The sequence below is a fragment of the Poecilia latipinna genome, unplaced genomic scaffold (assembly GCF_001443285.1).
Source record: "Poecilia latipinna isolate Pla-1442-1.1 unplaced genomic scaffold, P_latipinna-1.0 Scaffold2182, whole genome shotgun sequence".
Taxonomy (NCBI): Eukaryota; Metazoa; Chordata; class Actinopteri; order Cyprinodontiformes; family Poeciliidae; genus Poecilia; species Poecilia latipinna.
Window position 1 is genome coordinate 39,522 of NW_015114798.1, and position 16,154 is coordinate 55,675.

Consider the following 16,154-nt stretch of genomic DNA (forward strand, 5'->3'; position numbering starts at 1 on the left):
TGGAGGTGTATATTTATATTTATATGTCTGGGGTGCACTGATTTATCAACCAGACGATTTATTGACCAGTTGATATATCAGCCGATTGTCTTTCTTTTTTTTTAGATGGGTGATGTGCCGATACTTACATGTGAAACTGATCTTATCCACCAATCTTATCTACCTCAGCAAAAGTCTAAAAATCAAACACTGTCCTCTTCTTCTCTCTCATATCAGAAGTTTGACTGATAGACTGGTCCACCTGGTCCTGTTTGCACATTTGCAGTTAACAAGTCTATCATTGTTACCAACTTAGCTACTTTCTTGCAATATTTGGCAAGATTTCAGACAAATTAACTGGTACAAAATAACAGGTTTTTTAAAGATCGGTAATTGGTGATTGGCTAGAAAACTGTAATGATGCATATATCCAAAACACAGATGCCAAGTCAGTATCCTATTGATATTAAGACAAATACCTTAGTTTCATATTCATGTAAAACATTTTAAATATTCACAAAGTAGTCAAAAGAAATCTAAATATTTATATATTTGAAAAAAAAATTGCAAATAAATGATTAAATGTCAGAAATATATACATATTTGTGTATCTTTTATATACACCATATATAAATAAACGACTATATGCCTGTTTAAATTTTATTTTATCTTATTTTATTTTTATTTTTACATTATTTTACTTTATTTTACTTTATTTTATTTTATTTTATGTGAGGGCGGGACAAGTTACGCCATTGGTTTACGTGGGACATTCTGTCTTTCTATTGGTTCCTTTCGACGTCAATCACGGGTCCCTTCTCTTCCCTCTTCCTGTGTTACCGCCCTTGGTTGGACCGAGTCACAAACCTCAAACACACAGGAGTATCCACCGCCACAGTCTCTTCAGAGTCTGGTGCTCTTTGGAGTTTTACCCAGCTACTTGTCTTTCAACTCAGGTGAGGAAAGCGGTTTCTCTGCGCCGACTGGAATAACTATGTGAATCTAGTTTTGAAGCCAGCTGTAGAGTATTACCGCTGTTGGGTTTAGCTCAGCGGCTAGCGACTTGAGTCATCTTCAAGCGCTAGCGTGTTAGCTTCTACATCTCATTCACGGTGTTCTGCATCCGACAAATGTAGCCTAGTTACCAACGAAAGTGTCCCATGAATGGCTTCGTTTAGTTTTAACTTTTACATAACTAAGGAGTGGAAGGTTTCGCCTGGTGTTGATAATTGCTACCAACACATTTATTGCCAGTTGTAAGTCATAAACATGTCAGGAGGCGTTAGCTAACGCCTTCCGATAGATACTTTATGATGATGACAGCTGAGGTGTCTCCAAAGTAACATTCCTAGAAGTACGTATGCGATTAGTAGCGTTTTCTGATGTGATTTTTATTGTCGGAGATAAGCAACCTTTGGTCATCTTGGGATTTATGAGAGAACTGGATTTTAAAATCTTAAAGTAAAGTGTGTCTGATTTGATTTCATTATTATTCGTGGCCAATTCTGTTACATAGTCAGACAATGCAAGTGCGAGACGGGGCATGTTGTGTCCACTCTGTGCTTGTCCGGGGGACTAAGACGGGCGTTTCATGGTTCCTAAGGTGCATTCACCAGGGTGGATATTTTGAGAAACGTGGTTTTATCAGTTTCACTGATTGTTGCAGATGCTATTGTACCTTTTTGTAAGCAAGTTTTTTAACTCACTTCCCCGTTCAAGAGATAAAACGAGCCTGTGTGTTGCTCACAAAAGGCAGTGTAATCTGCAGACTGAGTGGTGAATGAAGGGTGTGGCCCAAATCTTGGAGAAGTGAAGTTTTTCTTTACAGCCTAGTGGCCTTTACGTATGCTGTGAGACAGGTATTCTGATATCAGGTAGAAAAGGGGTTTTGTCCATTGCCAGCTTTAGATTTCTTCTTCTTTTTTTTGCACCACGTTATCAGCCGCATATGAACAAATGGCCTTTGTTTTTTTTCCTCATACCTTTTCAGTGGGGAGTGTAGGCTGGCATTCGGCCAGAAAAGTGAACTGGAGCAGGAGTTTTTGAGCAAATATATAAATTTATCAAGCTGCACTGTTTGAACCCAGGCATTTGCATCAGCTTCATGTGAAGAAGCACAGGATGAGTCCTTGTGTATATAATATCATATGGTGGATTTGGACTGCTGGGAAATATACAAATCGTGCGCGTTTGTTGGAAAAACACTCCACTTCCTGTCTGGAAATTGTTAAGTTTATTCAAACTCTGAAGAGACATGTATGTTTGTGTTAGTCTCTTGCATAAAAGTGGAGTTTTTTTTTAATATTTGCCTTCTTGTTACTATCTCAGTCCATCTGTTTTCTATCATTTCTCTCCCACTGCTGTTCACCTCTGGAGACCGAACATAGAAACCGGCAAGGAGAGTAACAACAGGGGGGAGAGAGAGAGAGAAAGAGAGGGGAGAGTAAAACTAGAGGAGGAAGTTCAGTGCTGAGTCCCATGGGCATTATAGCTGGGTTATTCTAACTATAGTCCATTTCTGCATGGTTGGGGCGTTGTTCCATTATAATTTAATTCTACTCACCACTTCCTGTCTCACCATTGAGCTTACAAATTATTCTTCCTCCAGCTTCACTCACTGAGGAATGCAGTGTGGAGATAATCTGGATATTTGTTGAGAGAATTTTACAGATAACAGTGGTGAATTTGTTGTTTTCACTAACAGGGGTCACGTGCTTTGACCTCGAGATTACTGTGATTAATGCGGTCTGAACCTGGAAAACACGTAGCCTTTGAAAACGACATGAAGTTGTCAGGTTTCCGGTCAGCTGAGTCCACAAGTCGGCGAAGGAAAGGTGAAGGTGAGCGTCGGGCTCACGAGTTTGCTGTATTGCTGGCGTCCTGCCATCTGTTGTTGTCCTGGAGGATTAGCGGAGAGGAGAGGGAGAAAGGAATCAATCAGGTTGGACTAATGTATTCTCTCAGTGTCTCCACCTCAGCTTGAGCCCATCCTCTGCCATCATTATCCCCGTATGCATGCTCCATTACTGCTCTGTCTGCACACTTGAAACCACCGGGCCTCACCTACAGCACAATGCCTGTGGAGCGGCATGAATGATGCATGATGAACATAAGGGAAAGTTGGGTAGCGTTATTCAGACTTGGTCTCGGTGCAGGAGCCTTAAACGCTGGTGGTCTTTTTCCGGGTTCTCGTGTCACGGTGTGCCAGCTCGTTTCTTTACCGAAACAATCTGGAGGGTTTTGTGATTTCACGAGGAAACAAATCATACCACTGATGTCTGAGAACAGCACAAATGACTGCTGATGTATTTACTGGATGATTTAGATTGATTTGCATCTTATTTGGATTCATGGGACTTTTTTTAGACAAAAGGATTGAAGCAGATAGTTTGATTATGATGCAACACTAGGAAGGCGCAGTTAGCGAGTTTCTGAAGGTATACTAGCACAGAGTCGCAGTATTTCACAAAACATAAGCAAAAAATATACAGCACGATAAATTGCTTTTGTTAAAATATAAAAAAAATACTGAATAAACACTTGCGAGATTTTATGGTAGATTTGATCAGCTGTCCGTATTTCGATCTATAATGTAATTACTCTGTATTATCAGGCCTGTCACAATAACAGATTTTGCTGGACGATAAATAGTTTCATCAGTTATTGTGATAAATGATAATATTGTTATTATGAGACTATTTTCAAGTTATATCTTAATAGTAATGCAGGCTCACCCTCTCAAAGTCCAATAAATTTAGTTTTGTAGAGAACACTAAGCACTGCAACAGGAAGACCTTAAACAATAAATAAACACGCACAACCAAAACCAGAAATAAAATGGATTGTGATGTCTCTGTGAGTAAAATTGCCCTTCAAAACATGTTAATCATCAGAATGGAAATTATCTTGCTCCTTTTAATTCATTATGTGATTAACTGCGACAGGCTTGGTTGTTATTATGTAGTAGTATAGTATAGTATAATATTATTGTGTTATATTCTGGTTGTTTCTTTGTGTCAACCATGTGTGAGTTATATTTAATAATTTAAAGTTTGTTTGGGTTGGTTTCCTGTCCAAACCACGAGGCCAAAGAATGAAAACCCACATTCAGATTGAAGTCAATTGAACTGGATCTGTTTTACATAGGCGGTCCCAGCAGGACATTTGGGAGAGATTAAAGCAGCAGATTATTAGATTTATTTGCTTTTGATTATAGTTATTAGTAACATTTTGGTTCAGCTTGGCCTGCTGTAAGTCAGTTTTTTAAATTCCTTGTGAAAATTTTCACCATTTCATGAATAATTAGATGCAGGAGTAGATGCAAGGAGTCTGGGAGACTAAAAAAACTTTTTATGTAGCTCTCTGGACAAAATAAATAAATAAAAATCAGTCAGGGAACCTCCGGGGAGCTGCCACCACATGTTGAAAGAATCTTTGCAGCGGCGAAGCACTGAGTTGAATTTTTTTATTTGTTTTTAGTTTGTTGATTTGAGATAAATCAAACTCCCCTGTAGTCTGGGAGCATTCAGGATTCCCAGCTAAACTCACCTGCCATAAAAACATAAATATCACCTTGAAATACAACAGGTGTTAAACACAAGCTTTTCAGAACGCTGCATGTGTGAGCCTGCGTATAAACACACACGTCCTTGCGTGATGGGCAGGAGGACCTTCGGGGAAGTCCTGCTGGTGATCTGGAAATGATGAGGTCATTATAAGATTTCAAGTGTGGCATGGGAGAGCGAGCTGCAGGCTGAATCCTCTGACTGAGGTAAACCTATCCAGACTCCAGCTCCTTCTCTTGTCTAGAGATTATTTAACCTCAACTATTGTTATGTTTAATCACTTAGTCCCAAAACAAATGGATCTGTCTGGATTTGCAAAAACCACTAAAAGCTTCTGTTTGTTTTCTGAAGTTGATCATGTTTTCCATATGATTTCCAGAGTTTTTTTCTTTTTCTTTCTGACCCTTATGGGAATAATCGGATGATTTGTCAGAGCCTGAGAAAGTTCGTCTTTTGTTCCAGCTGCGTGTTGCATCGCTGGAAGGACAAGGCTGCTTTCCAGCACAGCTGTGTCCCACTATTGTTTCACAACCACGGGTTCACGTTGTTTATCTCGGCTGGGAATGTGCAGCTCCTCGCATTTTTTTAAATTTTTTATTCTACGCTACCTGACGTGAAAACAAAAATAATTTGTTCGTTTTTCTCCCACAGACTGCCCCCTTCCTCCGTGACCTGGAGCAGAAACACTGAGCAGGACCAGAGTGGCTGCCGCGGTTTGTTTGCCGTTCACTGTCGCCTAGCAAGCTATAGCCACCATGGCGCTGTCGTTCAAGAAGGACCTCGACAAGTACAAGGATATCGACGAAGATGAGATCCTGAACAAGCTGTCGGAGGAGGAGCTGAAGCAGCTGGAAACGGTTCTGGAGGAGGTGGATCCTGAGGTCAGGGCCCGGCGAGGGCTGGAGGAGCTCCTTGGCTCCTCATCGGGGACGGGAGGGGTTTCTGTGGTGGAGATTTGACTAAAATGTCAGATAAAAAAAACCTTCTAATTGAACTGGTTTGAGTGCGACACGGTTAAGACGTTTTAATTAGAAGGAAATCCCTCTTCAAATTACCGTTTTCCTGTTGTTTCTCCTGGAATGCTTTGAACTCCAGTCTTTTCTTTGTACACCTCTCACTCTGAAGCCGCTATAACCGGAAAATGAGCTAAATCTGCAGCAGCCTCCCTCAGTCATGTTGCATGTGTTATCTTATAAACTGTAGAAAATCATAAATTGCCTCCACAATGGGTGGAGGCTTTATTTAAAGTCCTGTTATGTGATGTGGGACAAATAACCTCACAAGACCAACAGGAAGCACTTAGCAACAGTAGAGACATGCAGCACAGCTCCTTCTGTGCTGCATGTCAAGAGAAAGACTAAACTCCTCGGCCTTGCAAAGGAAGCGTTGGACTTTGTTGGAGACAAACTGGCTTGACGAACGTTTCCCTTTTTTAGCCATTCAGGTTTTCCTTCTGCATTGCTTTAGCTAAACCATCTGGATCCTTCCTGATAAACTGGTTTATACATCCGTTTTTATTGTAGTTGTAGGGAGCTGGTATTTCATTTGCTGCTTTTTAATCCATGTTTTAACATTTGCTCATTGCTCTGTGTTTGGTAGCATTTTCTATTTGTTTCCAACAAAAGCAGTTATTTAGCAAATGGGTATATTTTATTTATTTCTTATACTATTGTAGTGGGGAGTTCTTTAAAGTTTTTTGTAACATTTTCTGAGAGGGGGAAAATGTTGCAATGAATCAATCAGTCCCCTTGTTTGTTTTTCTGGGGGAGAACTGATTGCATTTTTCTGTCCAATCACTGAACTTTAAAAAGCCTCATCTGACAATTCAGATTTTTGCTAATAACAATTTTTTTTTTTTGACTGAAAAGTCGCTAAATATAGCAACAGTATCTCTAAGTTGGCAACAGGAAGGTGACTTGTACTACATGACGTGTGTATTAGCCTATATTGTCGTTTTTATGATACTCACTTGGCTGCGTTAATAAAGTGTTTCTCCGGACACAATGAAATGTTAAAACATGTTGAATCGCATGTGGCTTCAAAGTGCTCCTTGTCCTTCCTCTGCAGAATGCGCTTCTTCCAGCCAGTATGCGGCAGAAAGATCAGACCGATAAGTCGGCCACTGGGCCGTTCGACAGGGATCGGCTGCTCAAATACCTGGAGAAGGAGGCCATGGAGTACAAGGACAGAGACGACATCGTTCCCTTCACTGGGGAGAAAAAAGGTGAGTGTCAGGGTTCCTTCTAGGATTAGGATGTTGTTTCTAAAGTTGTTTTGTTTGGCTAATCTGGTGGAGAATGAAACGGAGACAGCAGAGAAGGAGGATTCTCAGAGAAAGAGAGTGATTTGTTCACCTTGTGGACAAAAACCCTCCGACACAGATCCACTCGCTTGAGGGGATTTCTGACCTTGACTCATTTCTGCAAGTTTTCTTACGTATGAGCTCTTCAAAAGTTTAAAGATAAAAATTTCCTCACTGGTTGTGTACCAAACTAAAATCTGCTGCGGAATCCAAACCCTGGCTTTGACCCATTTATTAAGGTAAGCTGGTTAAACCGTATCAGCAAACATTGTAGCCGGGTCATTGATGTAGCATATTTATGATGGAACTGTTTAGCTTAAGGCGCTTTTGTTTTTCTTTTTTACTTGGTAATGTTAGTTTTAAAAGCTTATTTCTCTCGGGGTTTCTGGGAATTTTGATCCTCCATGTTTTGTTTACAGGGTTTCTGCATACAAAACCTCAGTGGCATTGTTATCCTAACACCAGGACATGTTACCCAGTCATTAACATCTTCCAAAATCCGCCCTGCAAACCCTCAGCTTTAATTTGTCATGTAGGATATAGTGATTGAATTTGCAAGCTTTTAATTCACTAAAAAGTGACACAAGAGATCGTACTAAAAAGTTGGAATGAAGCAAATCTTCTTCTCTACTATTCTTCCTTCAACCTGTCTACACTTACATATTTTGGTTAAATTCTAAAATACTTGTTTGATTTGTTTTGCTATAGAACAAAAATAAACCTAAGTTAAGTTGGTATTTTGACCTATGCGGATATGACATTAAGTCTGTGATATTGCGGTGTTTTCTCTGGAACTGAATCAGAAGTGTTTACCCAACAGAAACCCAGCAGCCATGATGATTTGCAGGTTTTTGTGGCTTATTTTGAATAAAACCACATGAGTAAGAACTGGCTAATTGTTATCACGGGCTAATAACTGTATTCCTTTGGAGAAAAGGATTCAGGGTGTATCAGAGGAATACAAACAGCAGTAATTCCTGTTTGTGTCTGGGATTACTAATGCTTCTCTGTGGCGGAGGAAGGTTGGTGCTTCGTAATGGGAGGTAGAAACCAGTTTACTGCTTCATCGTGACCATGTGTTTTTATTACCAGCACTCAGTAGACGTGTGTCTTAAACCCCACTCTGACGATTCTGCCTTGTTATGGTTTGATCCAAATTTGGCAGAAAAAAATGATTAAAAGCATTTTAGCAGTTTTGTTTTGCTCTCCAATCGTTTTTATTTTGTTTAATACGATTTAGCGTGCTTTGTGTGATGTTAGAGATTGACAGCTGAAAAATCTCCACGATGTCGTGTCAGAAATGAACTACAGTAAAAGTGAAAGATCTGGTTTTTCTCGTCTTGATAAAGATTTAACTGGCCTACAGTTAAACTCTTTGGAGTGCAACGTCGGCTGTTCATTTAGCTTCAGCATTTCAAGATATTGAATCGCAGTCATCATCACTATCAGTGTGTGCAGAAATACAAACCCAAAAGGCTACCTAGACTATATTTGATTCATTTCTTTAATAACTGACATGTTAAAGTTCATAAAGAGCTGCTGCATATTTATCCCAAGTCCTGCAGCGTGTGCAGCTGTTATCACAACCTCCTCCTTGTTGGCACATCTACTGAAGTTCTCATCCTGGTATCATGTTTGTGTGAGAAACCTGCAATGCTAAGAAGCTTTTCTGAAATTATAGCTGACACTTAACATAATGTATAATCTCGCACTGATACAAATATCGTTTTCACACTGCGGCTCGTCCCGTCGCTTTCCCAGGCTTGTTACAATAGAGCGTGAAGAGCTCGAACGGGAAAGTTATCACTGAGTAAAATGCTGATTGTTGTAGCATTTACAGACCAACAAAGATGGATTTTACAAAGGCTTTATTTTCCAGTAATCTGAAAATCTCAGCTTTTTTTGACCAGTCTGGATGATCGCTATTCTTTCTCAGAAGCAGCTATGCAAATCTACGCTTAAGCCTTATTTGAATTGAGATGAGACTTGAAACATTTGTTGTTTTCACAATATCTATTCAACTATTCTTATTTTGTTTCCATTAATGTCATAAGCTGTCAGGTTTGCAACCTTTCCCAACAATTACTAAAAAAGGATTCTCCAAACAAGCAGAAATCTGTTTTATCAGAGTGAATACACTCAGGAAGGAAGCTTCTCTTACAAAACAAATCCCTGTAGAACCAGATGGACTGCTGTAAAAACACAACCTAGTCTTTTATCGACATGTCTGCTCTATTCTTACACGGTTCTGGTAATCATAACCACAGTTTGGATGCAATGTTTGTAACAAACATAGCAGAAGAAGCAGATGAAAATCTGAAATCTCATAAGAAAGCAGAGGAAACATGGAACTGACGTCTTTCCTGGATTTACCCACAGCGAGTTGGAAATTAAACTCTCTCTCTCTGCCTGCTCATGTGTTCAATAACTTCCTATGACAACATGGAAAACTTGGATCACTGTTGGCCGGTGGTTCTGTGGATTCTGTCCTCCCTTGTTATACTCGCCCCCTACTGATATTTAATGTGGTTCTGAGTGTGTGAGGCTCAAATCCAATGATGTTAATAATGTCAGTGGAAGACGGCTTTGCTCAAATACCGTAGAAACCACTGCAGATCTTTAATGGCTTAATTTCAGTGCTTATTGTCTTTCCTTTCAGTTGCTCTAGAGTTGCTTCAGGGTTTGTCGGCCTTATTAACTTATGTTGTGGCCACCGAAGCAGAGAATCTGTGGTAACTTCAAAATCTCTTAAGTTGGCTTTTTTTTTTTTTTAAGTTGGACATCTTTGAAAGCACAGAAGATCCAATAAACATTTTGGAAATGAGTTGTTATTACGGCATGTATTTTGCTTTGTTCTGCTAAAAGGAGTAAAAAGAAACAGCATGTTGGACAGAATAAAATTCAGTTTTACTCTCTATGCTGGTAACATGGATTACTATCCTGTCCACTGACAAAATAAGAGTATAATAGACTTTCAACCTCCCATTTTACAATTATGATTACATTTTCTTTGTCATCACCTTTTGGGGATCTGAGTTAAATAAGTTGAGCCGGTGATGGAGGTCACCGGGGTCAGATCTGGAGATGAATGCACAAAGAACGACGTTCTGAAAATGGAGGACATGATGGACACACTGAGGCTCCTGTTCATGGGACTGTCCTACAACAACAATGTCTTCAGAGTGAGACTATTTCTGATCAGCAGTAATACACACTTCTACTGGATAGGGGTCGGCATTTATTGTATTGTCGCAGCTACTGATGGTAAATTAAAAAAAGTTTGTTTTTTTTTTGACTATTTTCTGCATCATTTGTCCCCGACAGCATCAATAAATACCAGTAAGCTTGAAAATGATCATGCAGTTTCTGTGTCCACTTTTTTGGGAATATTTTCCAAGAACACCATTAGTGTTTGTGACGCTCCGAATGCTGCGCCACATAGTTACCTAACAAATAAGTAAAAACCTCACATTGTAGCTTGTGTGTGATTTGTTTTACATGTCAGATAGACAGATTCTTCATGGTTGGCCTGAAGCAGCTGAGCAGAAAGAGTTGCATTGTTTGTGGTGGAATCTGTTTTTTTAGTTGCCAAATTGTTCTGACACCACATGTCCTGTCCAGGCATTGCTGTTGTTCTGTTTTTACTCTAAGGTCCAGTGTGACTATCCCATTCGCTCAATGTTTGCATAAAATCGCACAGAAGACAAATTCTTTACTCGACAGTCCTTTGGTCTCTGTCATTTGTCCCCTCCTCTGGGTTAAATATCTCCACTGAGGGCTTGGCTCTGAATGCTGCTTAATGACTGTATTTAGTGTTTACTGGGTTTACAGGAAGTGCCAGAGCCCCCACTGGGCAGCACTTTGAACAATTTGAGTGACTTGAATGAGTTGGAAGGAAGAGAACGAGGGAGGACCGGTCGTTGGTGGGTTTGTGTGTGGAAGGGGACGGGCGTACGGAGGCAGCAGAGAGCTCCCACTGCATGGCTGATCTGCCAGCTGTAAGTGCTCTTTGCCTCAGCAGTGCACTTTATGTTGGACTCAAGTTTTTGTTGCATGACTTCCTTCAGACTGTTGGCGTCTTTCCTCAGATTGGTTGCCAAGGAAATCCTGTCAGAAAGTCATGGCTGCTCATAGCTCAGTTTGAGACGTTTCCGACGTCACGATTAATATTCTTTCTAGGAACGCATCACTTAGAGCTCATTAAAATAATGCTAAAAATTCCCAGAAAGAAAATGAAATGCAGTAATTTCACTCATGTTTAGTTCCAATGAGCTATTGGGTTGAAACTTCAACATGCTAGCAAGATTCAGCATACATTTATTTTTGAATTTCCCACTGATACTTTGACATGTAGCGAGGGAAGCTGAAATTAACCCAGCGACCTTAATCAGAAGCTCCTAATGAATAACAATCTCATGCAAGTTTCCCATCTGACTTGTGTGTCCTTCCTCCACAGGTAAAGTATTTGTTCCCAAGCAGAAACCAAAAGAAATGTTCCAGGAAGAAGCCACGACCCTCGATCCAGAATTAGAAGAAGCTCTCTGCAGCGCCACAGACACCGAATTGTGTGATTTAGCAGGTAAGAATGACGACGTTTAATAAACGTTTCATGGTGGCACTTTCAGGTGGGAGAATCTGTTTCCTGGACGACTTGATATTCTGCATTCATTAACTCAGACCTGCATGGAAGAGTCGAACGGGGAAAACCGCTGTTGATGGAAAGCCGTCAGAAAGCGTTTTCGAGAGCCGGCGTCCTGCAACAGATCCGTCCCCACTTTCCAGAGAGCAAAACAAAAAATTGTACAACTTTCCTTCCACTTTTGAATTATTACAGATGATGTATTATGTGTGGAAAGGGATATAAATACTCTTGCAGGGGAACAGCAGCTCTTAAACACACATCAGTGTGACTCATCGAAAAGAAAATCCATTTGTAGCCGCATCCAGCCAACATCTGTCCGATCCGAGTCTTTCCTGGGATGGAAAAATACAAGCCGTTTTCCCCCCTCGGCCTTTCCCTTGGCATCGTCTTTTACGCCGTGTGCTGATGGATGAAAGAAAAAAAAGGGCTGACTGAGCAGCATAGCACCTCCCATAAGCAATGCTCTCCAGATTAGATCATCTTACCTTCACACTGAACTGCAGAATTTCTGCTTACACGGTTATTTCTCACCAGTTATCGAACAGATTTTCCTCCTTTGGTTTACAGCTATTCTGGGTGTGCACACACTGGTCACCAGTAATCAGACATACGATGGAACTGGAAGTAAAGAGGGCTACAACAGTGAGTACAATGAAGTTTTTTTTTTTCTCACTCTTTGTAATTACCCGCAACGAGGTCAATATTGTGTCTCTTCCAGACGTGGTGAAAGGAGAGAAGATGAACCCGGTGTTCGATGAGCCTCCCAACCCCACCAACGTAGAAGAAACGCTGCAGAGGGTAAAAAACAACGACGGCTCCTTAAAAGAGGTCAACCTTAACAACATTAAGGTACGCACAAGTCCAAACGCAGAGTTGACCCGCGTAGGGTACAGCCTCCTCCAACACCAACGATCTTCTTTCCCCAGAACATTCCCATTCCCACGCTGAAAGACTTTGCCAAAGCAATGGAGAAGAACACACACGTCACAAAGTTCAGCCTGGCAGCGACACGGAGTAGCGACCCAGTTGCTGTGGTGAGATGGAGCGGTTTGTGGGCTTTTAATGGTTCTGTTGACACATAACTGCGTCGTAACACCTTTCTTTCTTTCTTTCTTCCTTTCTTTCTTTCTTTTTTCTTTTGCTTTCCCTTTCTGTCTTCTAGGCATTCAGCGACATGCTGCGGGAAAACAAGACGCTGCGGAGTTTGAACTTGGAGTCCAATTTCATCACTGGAACAGGAGTGCAGTCTTTGGTGGAGGCGTTGCGAGATAATGACACACTCACCGAGATCAAGATAGACAACCAGGTGAGTAACATAAAGCGAGAAATTAAACTCGCTCTGCTAGTCACATACAGCTCAGCCTGTAGGGAGCAAAAGTACAACTTTGAGATATTAAATGATATTTTCCACCGTAGTTCGAAGCCAAAAATAGATTTGTAGGTAATAGTAGCTGGATTTTAGCTGGTGATGTTAAGGAAATGGTTTCCCATTTTTTTTCTGCATGGTAGCAATATGATAGAGTTAAAGGTTTAACTTCATTTTAGTCATGAAGTAGAAGAACAACACAAAGTCCTTCTTCTTCTTTGTCCTTTCTTTATTATGTTAGATCAGTGATGTCCAAGGCCAGAATGATCAAGATGAAAGCCCTTGAAGTTTACATACACATTTATTGTTCTTTTTTTAATTGTACTTTCTCAACAATAAACTAAATGTGCAAGGTTCTCTTTAAATTAACTAAAGAGATTTTTGTAAACGAAGGATCTTTGAATCATTGTAGATCGAATAAACACAAAGGATCTTTAACTCTGAGTTGTTACAAGGCAGACATATTTTTTGGGTTGATTATGGGCTAGAATATCTTTTTTTCGCCCATGTTTAGCTTGCTGTATTCCAACGTTAAGGTGAAGGGCCGCACAAAATCTTTTATTGGGCCACAAATGGCCCTCGGGCTGCAATTTGGACCCCCTGTTTTAGATCACTGTGGTTTCATAAAGGGGCAAAAATGTATGTTGATGATCAAATAACTAGCCGTCATTTGTCCTGACAGCCATGTGTGTTTTAATAGTACGGCTTCCAGCTGAAAGGAGGAAGCTGGACTGTTTCCGTGCGGTGGGAGCTTCTTCCTGCCGTCGTTCCCCGTTAACCTCCTTGTGATTGTGTGTTCCTCAGCGGCAGCAGCTGGGCACCACCGCGGAGATGGAGATAGCTAAGATGTTGGAACAGAACAACAGCATAGTCAAGTTCGGCTACCACTTCACCCAGCAGGGGCCTCGGTCCCGGGCTGCTGCAGCCATCACCAAGAACAACGACCTCGGTATGATTCGCATACGCACGCAAAGACGGATGAAATTAACCTCCTGAGTTAAACAACTGAGTTATCAGCTGGTATCGGTTGCTACGGAAATATCCTGACAAGTTAAATTTAGACCTCTGTGAACTTCTGTTCAGCTTGCAGTCAGCAGTGACCAACTCTCCTCTTTCCTTTAGCTCCTCCCCCTGTCAGAGCTGCCGTTGCACAGGTCTGATGCATGGGGTGTGTCAAGGGGTTGATCGTAACAGAGGCTTCCTTCACAGTGTCTGAGTGATGCATTCACTGCATTAACAGTTTGAAAACCCTGAGAGTGACGACATCTCACTTCTTGTTTCCTGTACATGCTGACACACGCTGTTGAAATGGTTTAAACTTTGACCACAAAGTTGACGATGTCTCACTTCCTGTCTTTAAGTCGGACTAACAGCCGTGTGAAGCTTGGAGACGATACCGCATGTTTGCTTTTTGCCGATCTCTGATATGTTAATGCTTTTTTAAAAAATTTTGTTTTCTTTTATGCTGTATTCAGTCCGCAGGAGGCGAGTGGAGCGGGACCAGTAGAGACGGAGCACGGCCTTCCTCCTCCGAGCCAACCCTCCTGTTCATCTCATCGCGTGGAATAATTTCAGCCATTGCCCTGGTCTCATCTCACTGCGTGAAAGTTTTAGTCCTGTGCCAAACTAATGGGGCAAGGCATGCTCAGCCTGAACAATACATCAGAGAAGAAGGGAAATAACTGGAATCGCCCTCTCCCTGTTCATGTTTCTTATGTTTGTTCTCGATGTTGTAAATCTCATTAGTTTTTAAAACGTGTCATTTCAGCTGCTCTTATTTTGAGCCTTTATATTTACCTGTCCAGACTTTTTACATGTTTTTTGTTTTTTCTTTCTTTTATACGGCGCTATAATACATGTGAAGTAGTCATGCACAGTAACAAACAACAGCTTTGAGGAAAATCTGAAAATAATAATAAAAAAAAAAAAACATTTGGAGACTTGTGTTGCCCGTTCTGTTTGCGGCTGAGATCAGAGCTTCTTTTGAAACGATGTGTTAAAGCAGCAGAACCTGTCAGAAGTTCGTGCTTACTTTTGATGACTCTGGGCTCTAATGGAGCGCGGCAGCATGAGGCGCTGTGGTTTGCAGGTGTTGTTTATTAAAACCCTCTTGAAAAGCTGGCAGGACTGGACCTGGTGTGCTGTAATGGTTGGTCTGAACCCAGTCAGTGACGTGGGTTAAAATCACGTAGATAACCCTGGTTTATCTCCTTGTGTAAAAAAAAAACAAAAAAAAAACAAATTACTTATTTACTGTTCTAATCTAGCTGAAGATCTTGCTTTGGTACAGTTGCAATTTTAACATCAATTATTTCGATCAAAAAAGTATAAACTAGGTCAAAATGTTTAGTATAATGCTTATTTAAAAAAAAAAAAAACTTAGAAAAATACAAATCAGAGAAGATTTTGATGCGCAATCATGCCAAAGACTAACACACGTAGTGCAGATGATGCAACAGTAGACCACTTGCTTTTAACTCCACAGCGTAGACCCCAGGAAACAAAAGTCTACTTATAAAAAAGAAAAGAAATTTGGACATTTTTACATGAAGCAATGCCATTTCCCCTTATTTTGTTTTGACCTTTCTATAACAATTTGCTAGCTCACTGAGACACGAAAAATGTTTCCTTCCAGCTCCGTCTTGCAGATTGAAGTTGTCATTTGAAGCCTTCGTCGTCACAGGTTCAGTGGTAGAGCCGAGTTGGGAATCCAGGGGCATCGATCAGAACGTTCCTCTGACCTGCTAACCAGGAGTTACTTGAACGTTGTATATACTGTCTATAGGAACAATATGCTGGCATGACGTCCTCACTTGTGAACATCAAGTTTCTGTTGACCAAAAAGCTTCACATTCCTTAGGAAAAATATTTTACTCTTTTCTTTTTTTTTTTTAATATCTGTGCACTTTTTCCATGTCCAAATCTGCTAATATTTCCTCCAGACAGATTACTTTTATATTCCTTTGTTTTCTGGTGAACAGTCACCTAAAGTGGATAACTTTTTTTTTTTTTTTTTCCTTGGGCTTATTGGTATCTGGTGGCTTGTAAGATGTATATTAACTGTAAAATCCCATCTCAGATTGAAAGTATGCACACAGATACACACACGTGTGTCATAACCCACAAGTCACTGCTGAGATTTTTTTTTGTACCTGAACTCCACACTCTGTTAACACAAAGAATGTGTATTATTATTATTATTATTAAAAAAAGGACAGGTTAAAAAGCACTGCTGAATATAAAATATCCTCAACAATAAATGTTTATATATACATATGGTGTCTTTGGGATTTGTTTGTA

The 16,154-nt window shown here is 40.5% G+C and overlaps 1 protein-coding gene across 2 annotated transcripts; it reads left to right on the plus strand.

Annotated features, from left to right (window-relative positions):
* The first annotated feature begins 803 nt into the window (after positions 1–803).
* tmod2 (tropomodulin 2) lies at positions 804–15,232 on the plus strand. 2 transcript variants are annotated; one of them, XM_015017745.1, is made up of 11 exons: positions 804–935; positions 5,196–5,425; positions 6,612–6,768; positions 11,303–11,425; positions 12,056–12,130; positions 12,207–12,337; positions 12,415–12,522; positions 12,651–12,794; positions 13,659–13,803; positions 13,977–14,008; positions 14,330–15,232. In XM_015017745.1, the coding sequence occupies exons 2-11, from the start codon at positions 5,300–5,302 to the stop codon at positions 14,534–14,536; spliced, it is 1,248 nt and encodes a 415-aa protein (XP_014873231.1). In that variant the 5' UTR covers positions 804–935; positions 5,196–5,299; the 3' UTR covers positions 14,537–15,232. The 2 variants fall into 2 exon arrangements, with proteins under 2 accessions (XP_014873231.1, XP_014873230.1); XM_015017744.1 differs by lacking the exon at positions 13,977–14,008 and having other exon boundaries at positions 805–935; positions 14,330–14,448.
* Positions 15,233–16,154: the final 922 nt, after the last annotated feature.

What these genes read in the sequence shown, in the direction of transcription:
- tmod2 (XM_015017745.1), top strand. Translation starts at nt 5,300, where the DNA reads ATGGCGCTGTCGTTCAAGAAGGACCTCGACAAGTACAAGGATATCGAC. An exon ending in CTTCACTGGGGAGAAAAAAG is followed by an intron (nt 6,769 to 11,302) that starts GTGAGTGTCAGG and finishes CTTCCTCCACAG; the next exon opens with GTAAAGTATTTGTTCCCAAG. An exon ending in TCAACCTTAACAACATTAAG is followed by an intron (nt 12,338 to 12,414) that starts GTACGCACAAGT and finishes TTCTTTCCCCAG; the next exon opens with AACATTCCCATTCCCACGCT.